The sequence below is a fragment of the Lepidochelys olivacea genome, assembly GCF_965140295.1.
Source record: "Lepidochelys olivacea isolate rLepOli2 genome assembly, chromosome: 8".
Classification (NCBI taxonomy): domain Eukaryota; kingdom Metazoa; phylum Chordata; order Testudines; family Cheloniidae; genus Lepidochelys; species Lepidochelys olivacea.
In genome coordinates, this window is record NC_140418.1 from 72444101 (window position 1) to 72459025 (window position 14925).

Consider the following 14925-nt stretch of genomic DNA (forward strand, 5'->3'; position numbering starts at 1 on the left):
GCCAGCTTACTGTTCATCCTCTTTTCCAGAGTACTGCTAAACATATTAAACATCACCAGTCCTAGAACAAAACCTAGCAGCATCCCCTTGTGTTAACCTTTTATCATTTTGAAAATTGATCATTTTATTTCGATTCTTTATTTTCTGCCTTTTAGCAAGATTCTAAGCCATCGCCAGGACTCTGTATTTTCCATAATAGTATCTAAAACAGACTTTCTGAAAGTCCAAATAAAAGTTGCCGACTGCTTCTCCTTTATTCACTACTTTTGTTGGCATGCTCAAGGAATTCTAATAGATTCAAGAAGCACAATTTTCCTTTACACATATTGTCTTGTGTCTATCATATCATTCTAAGTTGTTGGCTTTTTTGTTTGTTTGTTTGAATTCTGTATCTAGTTAACAAATCAATCAGTTGACTTGCTTTACCACAGTAAACCTTACAGATTTGTAAATCACAGAGCAGCCCTTCTTGAAAAGACAGATGCAACATTTGCTATTTTTCATTCTACTGGCTGATTTTCATGAGATTGCATATTTTTGTTAGCAGCTCAAGCTCACCCATCAGAACTCTCGGGTGTAGCCTTGAGGTCCTGGTGTCCAGTTCCTCTTTCATTTATCAGTTTGTTCCAGCTTCTCTTTTGATACTTCTATCTATGACAGCAACTCACTTTCATTATCAGAAGGAGTAGGTATCTCCCCAGCATCTTCTGTGGTGAAGACTAATGCAAATCATTTAGCTTCTCAGCAATGTACTTATTCTCTTTAATTACTCCCTAATAGCGGGACTCCCCTGGAGTGACTGATTCTTTTTACAATCTATGGATGTATAGGTTGTAAAGCACTCAAATGCTATGATCATGAGAACTATACAAATGCCTATACAGAAATAAATAACTGATTTGGGATCCCTCAGGATAAATATTGTTATATAAACATAAGAATGCGTTATGAATACATTTATGGCTTGATGCTGAATCATTTTCTTCAGTGCTTACTTCATCATCACCATCATGTCTCACAGATTTGAGAACCTGTTTAGCCTTTTCGTAGAATAGGCTTTATTTTTCTCTTACACTAATTTAGCACCCACCAGTCTTCCACATTATATACTCCAGACTTTTACTCTGTGTCCCCCTACTCTCTGTTGCTGTTGACATGTGAGTGCTCAAAGAATCTAGCAGATGAACCTTTCATTCACTTGTGTAATATGCCAAAATGGATCTTTAGATCTGAAAATAAACAATAAGATCACAGACATATGTGCTCTCTTTGGATTTCATCTAGGAAACATAATACTAGTATTGTGCACTGTCCTGTAATAAAAGGATTCCTTTCAATGTATGTCCCTCATCTCTTGGGCACATTGTGTTTTACAATGTTTTACAACAGTAAACAGTAAACCAAGCATGAACTGTGAATTTTATTTTAAAATACAGTTTTGCTAATATGGTTAATGAAAAGCTAATCACCTTAAAATACTTTACAAGTTACCATTTAAAATGCAGTTATAGTAATAAAAGTCACTGTGTAAAACCAACACCATCTTACTCAACAGAACTGCTCCTTGTGTGTATTCAAAATCGTATCTATTTACTTTCATGACAAAATGAGTTTTAACTGTTTTTACTCTTGTTAGCACCAGTAAGTCAATAGCTAATGGATTCTACTCTGATTCACTTCTAAGCAACAGAATTGCTCATTAATTGCAGTTGCCGACCCAAATTCTGCTCTCAGTTATACCTGTGCATCCCTATTGATGAGAACAGGGCTGCACAGGTAAAACTGAGGGAAGAATTCAAAATCAGTGTGATTGCATATAGAATAATTAAGGACAGAATTTAGCTTGCAGGATTTTATTGCTGGTGGTAATGCACAAGCAAGAAAGAACACAGCTTGACTTTTAGAACCTGCCCTGTGTTTTCAGGGCTGGTAATTAGCAAAAACATCATCGTACTGTAAACTGCGAAAATTTAATCTGGAGGCCACTGAGAGACAATAAACATGGAACCCCTTGATGCCATTTAGAGTCATTTTTTTGGTGTGTAACTGCACTTTAAACAAAAAAGCCAGCTATTTTTTGCTTCACTATTTTTTTCCAAACATTTACTTTTTGATCCAAGCAAGAAGCTCTGAGGTATTTTGAGACATTGCACCTGTAAAACATCATGTAAGTACTATCAGTGTTTCTTTACTCATCTAAATATACATGGCACTTTACCGCTAAATAAAGACAAAGATCTTGCTCTAAAGATGACACTAATAAAAAAAAAGAACTGTCCAACGGTATAAAAAAATAATTTTCACAATATTTTGGAGCCACAACAATGACTCTTTACAGTTTGTAATATATATATATGTTTGACACAGCATATTGTGGTAAACATCTCCTCCTCCATAGTTGAGATGCTAAATTCCCACCCCAGTGTATTCATGTGTGCTGTAAGAAGCTAAAAGTTTGAAAACTTAGCACAACACACACCATTTTTTAATTGTCATCTCTGGGGAAGATTCCTTAAGCTTAATTTATTCCATATACTTATGGGAATGTCTAGTGTTCCTAACACTGGACTATTATGATCATCTAATCTGACCTGCTGCATAACACAGCCCATAAAATTACACAAAGTAGTTCTCGCATCAAGTCCATAAATGATTCTTGAACAAGAGCATAGCTTTCAGATAGACTCCAATATTGATTTAAAGCCTTCCCATGTTAGAAGATTCCACAACATCCCTAGGTAAATTGGTCCAGGTTAATTATGCACACTGTAAAAAATGTGCACCCTATTTCTGGTTTGAATTTGTCTAGCTTCAGCTTCCAGCCACTGGATCTTGCTATACCTTTGTCTGCTAGAATCTTCTACCCTCAGAAATCTCTCTATGTCGTTACATAAAGACCATGAGCAGTCAATGGAAAGCTGCATCACTTATATGATACACTGGTTTTATATAATTTCAACAACTCTAAAATGAAGATGTAAAATTTAGTACACAGAGACACCATGTGGATTCATGACACACAGTGGAGGATTCTGCATCTATTAGTCAATGAAGAGATCACATAGTATCTAATATTGCGATAGACCAATTGATTACACTATTTAAAACTGTGAGAGGTATAATACGAACAAGTGCATATGTACTCTTTAGCAAGCATGGATCTGATTTTTGCAATAAGATTCCTTGGTCTCTGCAAGATTCCCAAACTGAATTCAGTAGCAACCTGGAAAATGCACACACTCTCTTTTTTCTAAGTTAAATATGAAAATACATATGAAAATTAATTTCTATTCATATTTATGCTATCCTCAAATATTCAGTGTGCCATATTTTTATGCTGAAAAGGCACTAATACCCTGTAGTTGTTGTCAAGTGAGAGCTGAAGGTCTCAACTGTTGGCAAAGAACAGTTGAAGCACTTAAGCAGGCGCTGAGGTGTTACAGAAAAGGCAGTTGAGTAATTTGGCACTGGGAAAGAGATGCATCTGCACTTTCCTTTTCCTTCTGTGTGCGGATATGGTGGTTGACTTAGCAACCATTGACAGAAACTTCCCTCCCCATACCCCCACACAGATTCTGCTACTGCATTATAGTGATGGCTAGGTGCCTTAGCTGAAAATGTCACCTCATACTATATAATAATATTGTCATTTAAATTATCATTGTTAACTCTCAGAGTTCAGGCCAGCTTCTGGAGATGAATGGGAGCCATTCACACCCCTCAAACTCTATGCAGGCTCAGGAAGACCAGGCAGCATCAGTCTACATTTAATTCACATTTTAAAGCTTTCCTTTGCAGTCATAACAGCTAAGATTATATGTATCTTGTTTTGAGAGGTAGCATCCGGGTGATCTGGGAGTGATGAGCATCTCTGAAAATAAGGTCATTCCGAATAATAATAAAACCCCTTAGTTTTTGAATCCCAGTCCTGCAGCAATTTGTGGTTTCTGAAATTTTAGAAAATAAGGCTTTGGATATGGTTAATTTAATAAGTAATACAAATATAAATAAAAGCAGATTACTAATATACATTTACATATTTCACAATGGACAGCATTTTTGAGAGATTACAATAGGATGGAACAGGAAATTGGTTATTCAAAAACTAGATGCAAGGTACATTGATAAAATACTTTGTATTCCTGGATAATAAGTATTTTTGTATGTTCCATTGAAGAGTACAAGAGGAAAAAGGGGGGAATTTTACATCAGATATTTTGATCATGCAGATGATAGCTAAACTGTTTAAAGTGCAGTTCTTGTGTGCAGTTCTAGACAGAGGTTGTCTATTTCTCAGATGTAGCTTAACCTGCGGGGGTTTCAATTGGCTCGGATCAAACCCATAATGATAATCACAATTATTCCCTGATCTAGTATGGAAAATTAGTAGAAATTCAGTACTGCTGCTCCTATAACGTACTTTTAGTTATGCATATTTTTGAAGCAAGAGATAAAATTTACCTTAGTGTCACACAGCTTTCATTATTTAGTCCAAATTTATCTTAATTATGTAGAATCTTTAACATTATTTTAACAGATTTTGCAACCTCTGGTCCTTTGTTAAAAGACAATTTAGAGAGCCCCTTCGCACAGTATCTAGGCACCTTACAGAACTATGCAGCTTTTAAAAATGTGTTGGTGTTCAATCCCCCCACAGTCAGAAAGCAGGAAGTTAAATAGCCTATAACAGCGTAAATCCCAAACCTGAAATTCACTGTGTTCCACACAAAGTGAATTGCCATAATCAACAACTTTCTGTCAATGGTTTTTAGCAAATCAGACAATGCAGCAAGGCATATTAAGTCAGAGGTATGTACAGGGAGTTGCCTTGTCCGATGGGAAAAATTGAGAGTTTTGTTGATTTCATGATTTGGTTGAATTCAGTTATATTTTCCCCCAAGATCACTGTCCATGAGGCTAGTAACACAGTAACATTCTTTTACTGCCAATGCCAGTACACACATTAAAAATATAGGGCATTAAAAATTCAGCATATGCTAACAGTTAGCACACAGCAGTATCTGAAATACCTGGTTTCTCTGTGCTTGGAATATAGAGTAACTATGGCAGCTTTTTAATACAAGCACTGTAGAATACTACTTTTAATATAGATATATATAACTACACAGTCTTCTTTTTGTGCAGACAGGATGTGAGACAGGGAATACTTTCCATGTGCTTTGGGCACAGTTGATTGTGTATATTGATTCAGGGCAAGATAGCGAATCACCCCATTTGCTTGTCAAGGGTGAAATCAGGTCACCCTCTGCAATGAGCTTTGTGCTAGAATGTTTCCACCAGGAATGTTATGGAGCAACCTTTGCAGCAGCTCCTCGGAGGCTACTGCAGCCCATCAACTACTGATTGGGCTGCCTGCAGCTGCTACAACTCCCTCAGGAGAGGGTTTCGGGCAGTGGAATGTCATTGTTATTGACCCAATGACCATGTCCCCAAATCACAGACAAGTGAGCTGTAGCTCACGAAAGCTCATGCTCAAATAAATTGGTTAGTCTCTAAGGTGCCACAAGTACTCCTTTTCTTTTTGCGAATACAGACTAACACGGCTGTTACTCTGAAACCAGACAGAGTAAGGAGTCTCCCTGCCCCTCACTGTGTGGGTTACCTGTATGGTTACTGCAAGGAAGAGACACAGAGATAGCAAGCCTGAGTACCGCTAAACACTGTGTTCTGATATGCTTTATAAAACAGTTACAACTGTTTTTCTCTGTTGCTGAAGTATCTTGCGTGCTTCATGTGTCAAGCAACATTCCACTTAATCTGATGAACAAATAAACAAAAAGAACAATAAGAACAGGAGTACTTGTGGCACCTTAGAGACTAACAAATTTGTTAGAGCATAAGCTTTTGTGGGCTACAGCTCACTTCATCGGATGCATAGAATGGAACATATAATAAGAAGATACATATATACGTACAGAGAAGGTGGAAGTTGCCATATAAACTGTGAGTGAGAGGCTAATTAATTAAGATGAGCTATTATCAGCAGGAGAAAAAAACTTTTGTAGTGATAATCAAGATGGCCCATTTAGACAGTTGACAAGAAGGTGTGAGGATACTTAACTTAAGGAAATAGATTCAGTATGTGTAATGACCCAGCCACTCCCAGTCTCTATTCAAACCCAAGTTAATGGTGTCTAGTTTGCATATGAATTCAAGCTCAGCAATTTCTCCTTGGAGTCTGTTTTTGAAGCTTTTCTGTTGCAGAATTGCCACCCTTAAGTCTTTTACTGAGTGGCCAGAGAGGCTGAAGTGTTCTCCTACCAGTTTTTGAACGTTATGATTCCTGATGTCAGATTTGTGTCCATTTATTCTTTGCGTAGAGACTGTCCGGTCTGGCCAATGTACATGACAGAAGGGCATTGCTGGCACAATGAACAACGGCATGGGAATGTTCTGCATCATGTGAGAAAAACCAAAGACAATCACTGTAACATACTCTTACAGTGTTTTCTTTGGGGGATTGCTGAGGACAGTTAAATTAATCCCTAGAGACTTGAGTCCTATTCCCCTCTCTGCTATCAACTCACTCTGTAATCTTGGACATGTCGTTGAACTTCTATGTGCATCTGGTATTCCATGTGTAAAATGGAAATATAATGCTTACCCACCCTACTAAAGTGCTGACAAGCACAACACACAGGAAGCACAAAGTGGTTTACATTAATGTTTTCTACCTTTTGTTTATTAAGAGAGATGAACTTGTTTGCATCTGATGTGTCACATTTAGCCTTCTCTAAGTATAATTGCATGCATTTTATTCAGCAAGTATTTAGGGATCTGCAAACTTCCATTCACACAGGTAGTCCGCTTGAAAGCAAAAGTGTTGTTTCCTTGAATAAGGTTTTGCGGAATGAGGCCCCGGTATTGTAAGTTTGAAATACAGAGCTGATTTTCAAGCCATTTGCTTGTCTTTCTAAGGAGAGAAAAGCAATTGTTGTTCTTTTTGTCCTTTGTTGTTTAAGGATGCCCCTTTCTTTTCGTGCAGTGAGTTCTTAAATCTGTGCTAATGAAAAGTGACCAAGGACACCCAGATCGCATGTGTCATGTCACTTCTCTTTTGTGTCCCATTTTGTTCCCTGTAGTGCTACACAATGTTGGCCAAGCAAAAATTAATTAAATAGTGCATTTAAAATCAAGTGCTAAATGCTAAATGTGGACAGACAGACACTTGTAGATCTTCCTGCAGTTTAATTTAATATACATTCAATACCCTTTATCTACATTTTACGATAGAGGAAGTGTGAAACTTGGCAAATTTTAACATTTATTTCAAAAACTGTAAACATTGCCGTAGTGTCTGCAAGAAACTCCCATGTTAAAATACTGTACAATGCTCTTATATGGCCATAAAAAAACAACAACTAAACCATAAAAAAACCAAAACTTGGGTATCTTCTAAATGATTCTGTTTTTTCTCCCTAGGATGTAATTGGAAAAGCACTGCAGTACATTGGAACATATGGTGAGCTTAACAACACAGAGCAAGTTGTGGCTCTGATTGACAAGGAAATGTGCATCAACTGTGGCAAATGCTACATGACCTGTAATGATTCTGGCTACCAGGTAAGAACATGGCTGTAATTAGCAAAAAAGCACAGTGAGTTATCTTTCTGTTGCTGAGACAGAAACAATCCACCTTCTGTTAATGAGCATGTGACAAAAATAGCTGTATAAAATATTGGCTTTTAACACCAGCATGCTCCCAAGCTATACTGAGAGAACCCTGACTGATCCAATTGTAGGGGTTGTCCATGCACCAGTTATTGTGGACTTTGTCGGAGATTTGTGTTGAATAGAACTGAAACTCCACTTCACAGCCTCTTTTAGTCCCTCAGAAGTTATCTCTATGACATCTACATCATCAGGAGTTTTTTGTTTTACTTTGTTTTGGTTTTTCGGTTTTGATGGGAAGTAAATAAAGGAGGACCCAGTATGGACTGCTGCAAATTCAATTCTTCAAAGGTTCTCAGGTAACTAAGGGAGAGGGGGAAGGATTCGCCCCATCAAGCCCACAGGGCAGTGAGAAGAAAAAAAATATGCCCACCTGCCAGATACCTGTTCAAAAATCTAAACCTTGCCTGAGGTTTGTCAAACTAACTAACTTGGAATCAGCCCTGATTTGGGAAAGATTTCCAGTTCTCTGTGAATCAACCCTCCAATATGATGAACTAACTTCCACAGGGATTAAAGAAGAGACGGCCTGGTAGGTTGATACACCCAGAAATCACTGCACCTGGCATATGTCATTATTTTGAGTTGGGAGAACTGTTCAAAGCAAACTATGTATTCCTTGAATTCTACCATGTACAGTAACATATAGTTCTGAGAAATTCACTGTTAATTCTGTGAACTATTCCTTGCCCTACCATTGCACATCTGCAGGATTTTGAGGGACTTACCCATCCAATAAGAAGATAAGATAAGAGCCGGGATCAGCCATTTTAGGTGACCTGTTCTCTTCTCAAACCAAAGCAGGATCCACTAGAATCCCTATAGAAGTCAGTACTCCTTGCAGTATTAATTTTCATGACTCCTGCACACCCAGTATAGGGGGCTGTGTTTTAACTAGGCAACAATGTTATATTTTTCAGTGGCTTTTACTTTATTTTGAATTCAGTATGTTTGGTAGTAAAACTGATTTTTAACTAAATATAGTAAGAGAAATAAACCTGTCTTTGTAAAAATCACTTACCACAACAATTAATCTGGGGAAAAGCCAAGCACTTAAAAGACAGATAAGAGAAAATGAATATTTAATCTAAACCCAGACTTTGCTATGGCAGTAGACTAATTTTTTTAGTAATGATGCTGAGTGTTCCTCCTGGCCTAAGAGCCTGCAGGGCCCTCTCCCCTTAGCTGGATCATAAGTAGCAACGCTCCCCAGGGTTTCACAGCATTCTTCTGCTCCACTGCAGGGTCAAGCCCTATAGAGCAGAATTCCTTGGTTCAAATCTCCATTCAGTCCACCAAACCATGTCATAGTAATGGGAGAGTCATGAGACCTAAGCTTTCACCCAACTACCCTAAGCTATTTTATTAGCAAAAATTATCCCAATAGGAAATGGTTTTAATGTTGTAAATGCAAATGCAGTTTTAAAATTCAAATTCAAAAAGCCATTTTTTCATTTTGAATCAAAATTTGTTTGGTAAATAAAGCAGTTAAACCATGATAAGTCTTTTAACCACTCTGTGTAAGGACATTAGCGGTCCTCTGGGTCCTTACACAAATAGAGAAACATGGATACACACTGGACAAGAAGTTCCAGATTACTAAACACGCACAAGGGCAGCACTTGTTTTCCTCTTACACAGCTATTGCTGTCAGCATGTCCATTGGCAGTTTTCAGGCTGGAGGGGTGTGAGTTTTCGCTGAGGTGGGGCAGGCAGATCAGACTGCAAGTCTGGCAAAGGTTACCTGGCAATATGCAGGATATCGTAAGTGCCTGCATGCACCAAGCAAGCAGTTTGTAAAGTTGATTTAGATAACAGAGGTTACCAGAAAATGAAGCACTCAGAGGCATCTGACGCCATAGAGGCATTTCCAAAAAAAAAAAAAAAAGGGGGGGGGGGGGAGGGCTAATACACAGAAAGCAAAAAACCAAGCAGCGCTCAATATGATAGGATTGTGTGGGACACAGAGGACAAGACAGACCCACAATAACTATCTCTGTTACAAAAGATCATTATGGTGATGCCCTTATAAAAAGTTCTACAGTATTCTACAGTAACAATCTAAAATACTGGCCCTTACGATGACAATACTGCAGTGTTGGGGGATTTTACTGTAGAATAGTACCATATTTATAGTAAGGCTAGATACCCCAAACAATCTTCCATGGGCTAAAGTGGAAAAATTTACTTAAAACACCTGCCTAAATTACAGGTTCCATGTGCCAGACTAATCCAAAATACATAATATAAAGACCTTTCTACATAGCAGGTAGGAATATGCAGGTGTGGCTGAGGATCATGGTAGCATACCTCCAAACAGACAATGGTGGCAAGAATGTGAAGGGGGCCAGTGAGCCATGCATAGGAGAAGATACTCTGATTTAAGATAGAGACCATGGCTCAGATCCTCAGCTGATATGAATCTTCACATTAGAGAAGCTACACTGATTTACGTCAGCAGGAAATATGGCCCTATATCTACTTGTGTCTCCTTACTCTCTTTGTGGTTAAAGAGGTGGCTGTTGCTGCCTCTTCGCTTCTAATTATTGTGCCCACGAAAAGGAGAAAGCAGCACTGCCTTTAGCAACCACAAGAAACTGCCCTTTCTGCTCTGAAGTGCATGGAAGTTTTGCAGTAATGTTTTCCCTTCCATAAGATTTCTCACCATAGGGGAGAATGTAGCCCTTAGGGAGGTAAGAGTTGATTTCACATTTAATGCAACTTGCTTTGATATAACTTTAAAAAATCAGCAATAACCAAAAAAAAACCCAAACAAACCAGACAGACCCCTGAGGCTTTTCATGATGCAAAGAACGTTTTTTTTTTCCATCTATTACTTGCAAAGGGATCAAACATAAAAAAACAACCAGTTTGTCTTCTGCTGAATGCAAATTTTTGTGTTTCCAACATATATTCAGCCTGCTGAAGTTTCTGCAGAGACTTCACTTAGTATGACTACAGCAAAAAGGTGTAATTAGTGTGAAGTTGAGCACAAATGAATCAGAACTTCTGAGTTAATCGTTGCCACATCGCCATGTACTATCCCCTTCAAGAAATGCATTGTCAATAGAGATAGATGAACTAGTCCTAACATACAAAACCTTTATTTCTCTCTCAAACCAGACCAGAACTTGGAGGTTCAGGCTGGTTAAGTTAACACTTTAGAGAGTGAGATGTCAGCCTACTGCTACTATATTCATGGGCCTCTTTACTAGTGGAACACCAAAATACACATTGGGAAACTTCAGATCTCTTGTTCTCTTGAGTGTCAGAGCTTGGGAAGGCCCAGAGAAGGCCATATTTAAAGCAATCAGTGCTGCTGCTGGAGCAGACTGTAGAACCTCTCCTAAAAACACTGCCTGTGATTTCAGAAGGAAACGAATACTCCCTTTCTTCCAAAGCCTGCCTGCAAGTAATTGAAGAGAATCTCACCAAGTTCCCAATATTGGAAATACCTGCGTACGTTTCACTTTACACAGTGTCAGTAATTTCATTAAGGTCACTCTACCTACTCCCAGGGCATGAAGATGAGTGCCTGTGTAAGTCTTATGCCCCATGAGTCTCCTTTGATTAATGCTGGTACAGTAGGGTAGGGAAAGGCCACATTCAGAGCCCCAATTATCATACATCAGAAGATCTTACTATTAATACATTGCAAGGGAAGAATGAAAGTTGTAGGGGAAACTTTTAACATGGAATTCCCTGACTTTTCCACTTTAGTTCTCAGCCGGTACAAAGTTTCCTCCTCTAATATACATAGCCAACATTTTGTTTGTTTCTTTTTTACTCAGTTTGTTCCTTAATCAATGAAGAGTGTGAAGTTAGTCTGATTTTGTTTTTTAAACTGGTCTTTTATAGGTGACTTATTGAAGCTACAGTTATGACTTCGAATTAAAAATAATTTTCACGCTAATCATTAATGAGGGCTCAGTCCTTGGAAACGTCAGAAATTAAGCAGCCCTGTCTGCTCCCGGCCCAGATATCCCTTTTAACTTTCTAAGGCTTGCAAATAAAATGAATCACAAGTGGCAAAGTATGTGCCATTCCTCACTAGATTTTATTAAATTAGATTGTTGCATCTTGCAGAGACTAAAAGTAAAAAAACCCCACCCATGATGGTATTTGCAGTCTGTCTCACGTAGAATCCATACAGGACTGGTCTGGGTATCTCTTCTGTACCAATAAACCTGGTGAATTGCTGTGTTATGAAAGATTTTCCTCCCATGAAGGAAAAATATCTTAATGGAAGTTTAAACTTTGTGGGCCATATTCATCCTTTGTGTAACTCAACTTACGATGCAGGGCTTTCAGCAGAGAGTAAATTGGCCCTACAGTTCTAATTTTAAAGTGTTTTTGCCCCTAGAATTTAAACGGTTGCTATAGCTGCAGTGCAGTATCACACACACACACGTCTTGAAGCACAGAGTACTGTAGTACGTAAAATGCAGATACTACAATGGGGCTATTTCTGACCTTTTCGATAAGTGACATCAATACTATTTATTTCTCTTTGCAGGCTATACAGTTTGATCCAGAAACCCACCTGCCCGCCGTTACTGACAGTTGTACAGGCTGCAATCTGTGTCTCAGTGTCTGCCCTATTATTGACTGCATCAGAATGGTTTCCAGGACAACACCTTATGCACCAAAGAGAGGCCTGCCCTTAGCTGTGAACCCAATGTGCTGAGGTGATCAGTCCAGCCGCTAATGTGAACTTTACATTTCCTGGATGCGGTAAATTTGCTTTCCAATTAGTACTTGAAATTTTAACTGTATTAAAACACGTAATGTTGATAGCCCTTATAATGATGGCTATTTTCTCCAGTGATTATTTTAAGGCAAACTGTTTTCTTAGATTTCAGAGCAGCAGCAGTTAGTCAGTTATTAGCTGTCAGTCGTTCATTATGTAAAGCACAACTTTTTCTTTTGCAAATTGCTGTAGCTGATGTTTAAGCTTTATAGAGTTTCTAGTTTTAAACATAATTGAGCATTTTTTAACTACCTGCAATTCAGCATACAAGGAAACTGTTTCCAAGGAGACATTTTGTAATTAAACATTACATTTAATTTTTAAAAAGTTTCTTTGAAATTGTCATTAGCTACGTACTATGCAAACAAAGCAGTGCAGGGTGCTATTTGTCTATGAAAAGAAGTGAAAGGCGCTTTAAAATAGCATTTCCAATCTGGACTGATCGCTTTCAACTGCTACAGTGTACAAAAGAGTATTTTCTTAATGCTTCCTCAATGCAACTTTACATTAGAATCTTCTAAAAATAAATTTGCTAACTATTGACCTATATTGAACTCTTCACATTTATGACTTGAATTGGTGTCTAGATTTAGTTTTCCTCTATTAAACAATCACAGCACACTTCTTAAAATTGTTTAAACTGTGTTATTACAAAATCCAGGTGTTACCTCAGGTTTTGATTATTACCAACCTATTTTCTGCGTAGACATATTCTAAATAAATAACTTTTTAATTATGCCAATTAATGCTTCAGCAGCTAGAGTTCAAAGATTTCATTACTTGAGAATGGAATATTTACCTCTCTGTGTCCCTCGATGGCTACGTCTACACTATGAGTTAGGGGTGCGATTTCCAGCTCAAGTAAACACATTCATGCTAGTTCCCATCGACCTAGCACGAGCTGTGCCTGTTCTGTCTGTGCTACGGTGTCTACACTGCTATTTATACTCATGCTCGCACGAGTGCGTGTATGCGAGCTGGGAATCACACCCCTAGCTCATACTGTAGACGTAGCTTCTATGGTACATGTACAGGGTTATTCCCCCCTCTATTATTCATCCTTAGTGGTTATGTTTGGCTACAGTAATGTTACAGCCCAAACAAAATATAGATTTGCCAGGGTTGCTAAAGAGCCTTAGCCTATTTTTCATTCTCACTAGGAGCTGTCTCATACAAATGTATTGCTATTTTCTTTACCCATGTCTGCATACAAAGCCATACGTTTCATAATAATAATAATGTATCTGTTCAGTTAATTATGTGATCAGGAAAATTCATAACCTTTGATTATACACATTTCAGAATTTTCTGTTCTTCTGTTTGCATATGTATTCCTAATTATAAATAAAGAGCATTAATCAACTTGGGGTTTTTTTGTATATATTCATTTACTGAACAGGTTTTCTTGTATGTGGCATTTTAAGTTTGCTGTCAGGTGGTCTTTCATGATCCTAAAATTCACTCCAAGATAATTAATAAGTTAAGTTACATATGCACGCTTATTGTTTAGGGTGCCATGTTACGTGCTCCTCACCCCTCTCAAAAATCTCTGTCCTCCTTTATCCTCATCCTTCTTTTCCATGCTCTGACTCCTCCTCCTCCTCCTCCACACACACATATTTTGCCTGTCTAGCTTTTTTTAATGGGTCATTTACCCTGCAGAAAGTATCTCCTCTACTCGGGCATAATCTGACAGCTCACTCGTACTTGATGTGACCCTTTGGCAGTTATGGACTTTAGTGACTCAACTAAAAGCTTTCTCTTGCTCTCTCCTTTCATTGTTTGCACACTGAGGTGGTAACAAATGTTTGTGTTGCTTAGCAAATATTTCCGTGGAATTTTGTTGGAGGCCTTGGGCCTCTATATCCCATAATAATATCTTATCCGTATCTCAGCTGAAGGGCTTTCACCATGAGAACAAACTCCATCTGTTGGGAACATTATAGGAGGAGCTAGGTCTTGAGATTCTAAACATACAGCCCCTGAATCTCCTTCAGTCAAGAAGCTGGTTGAGAAGCAGTGTATGCTTGGGGGAGGGTTGCATAAAAATGCTACAGGAAGTCCTCGACTTTACGGCATTCGAGTTAACGACGAACAGCGCTTACAACGTTTTTGAATTGCCCCCCGATTCAACTTATGACAATTGGTTTTGACTTTATGACCTCGGTCCTGCAATGGAGTGTATTGCGGTTCTGAGTTACAACGTTTCAACTTACAATGCAATGTTCAGGAACCAACTGTGTCATAAGTTCGAGGACTGCCTGTATTCTGAACCTCTGCAGCTATCATCTTATGACCATGGTTAGTAGATGTATGAAATGGTGGACATGTTATTCCAGGCCATATTGGTGCGTTTTAACTTTTCTATGGAATGTCAGAAAGCACACAGCCATCTTTGTCATGTTATGTAATTCTGTTCTGGGGTGCTACACTTGCTCACACTACCGTGCTATACATCCATTTCTTTGCCATACCTGACTTCA

At 38.3% G+C, this 14925-nt stretch overlaps 1 protein-coding gene across 1 annotated transcript in view; it reads left to right on the forward strand.

Moving 5' to 3' along the window:
- Window positions 1-13757, forward strand: part of DPYD (dihydropyrimidine dehydrogenase) — a 537067-nt gene extending 523310 nt beyond the window's left edge. The window contains exons 22-23 of the mRNA XM_084637885.1: window positions 7444-7584; window positions 12209-13757. Coding sequence (XP_084494011.1) covers window positions 7444-7584; window positions 12209-12379 — 312 coding nt within the window. The 3' untranslated portion in view covers window positions 12380-13757. The remainder of the gene's footprint in view (window positions 1-7443; window positions 7585-12208) is intronic.
- The last annotated feature ends 1168 nt before the right edge of the window (window positions 13758-14925 follow it).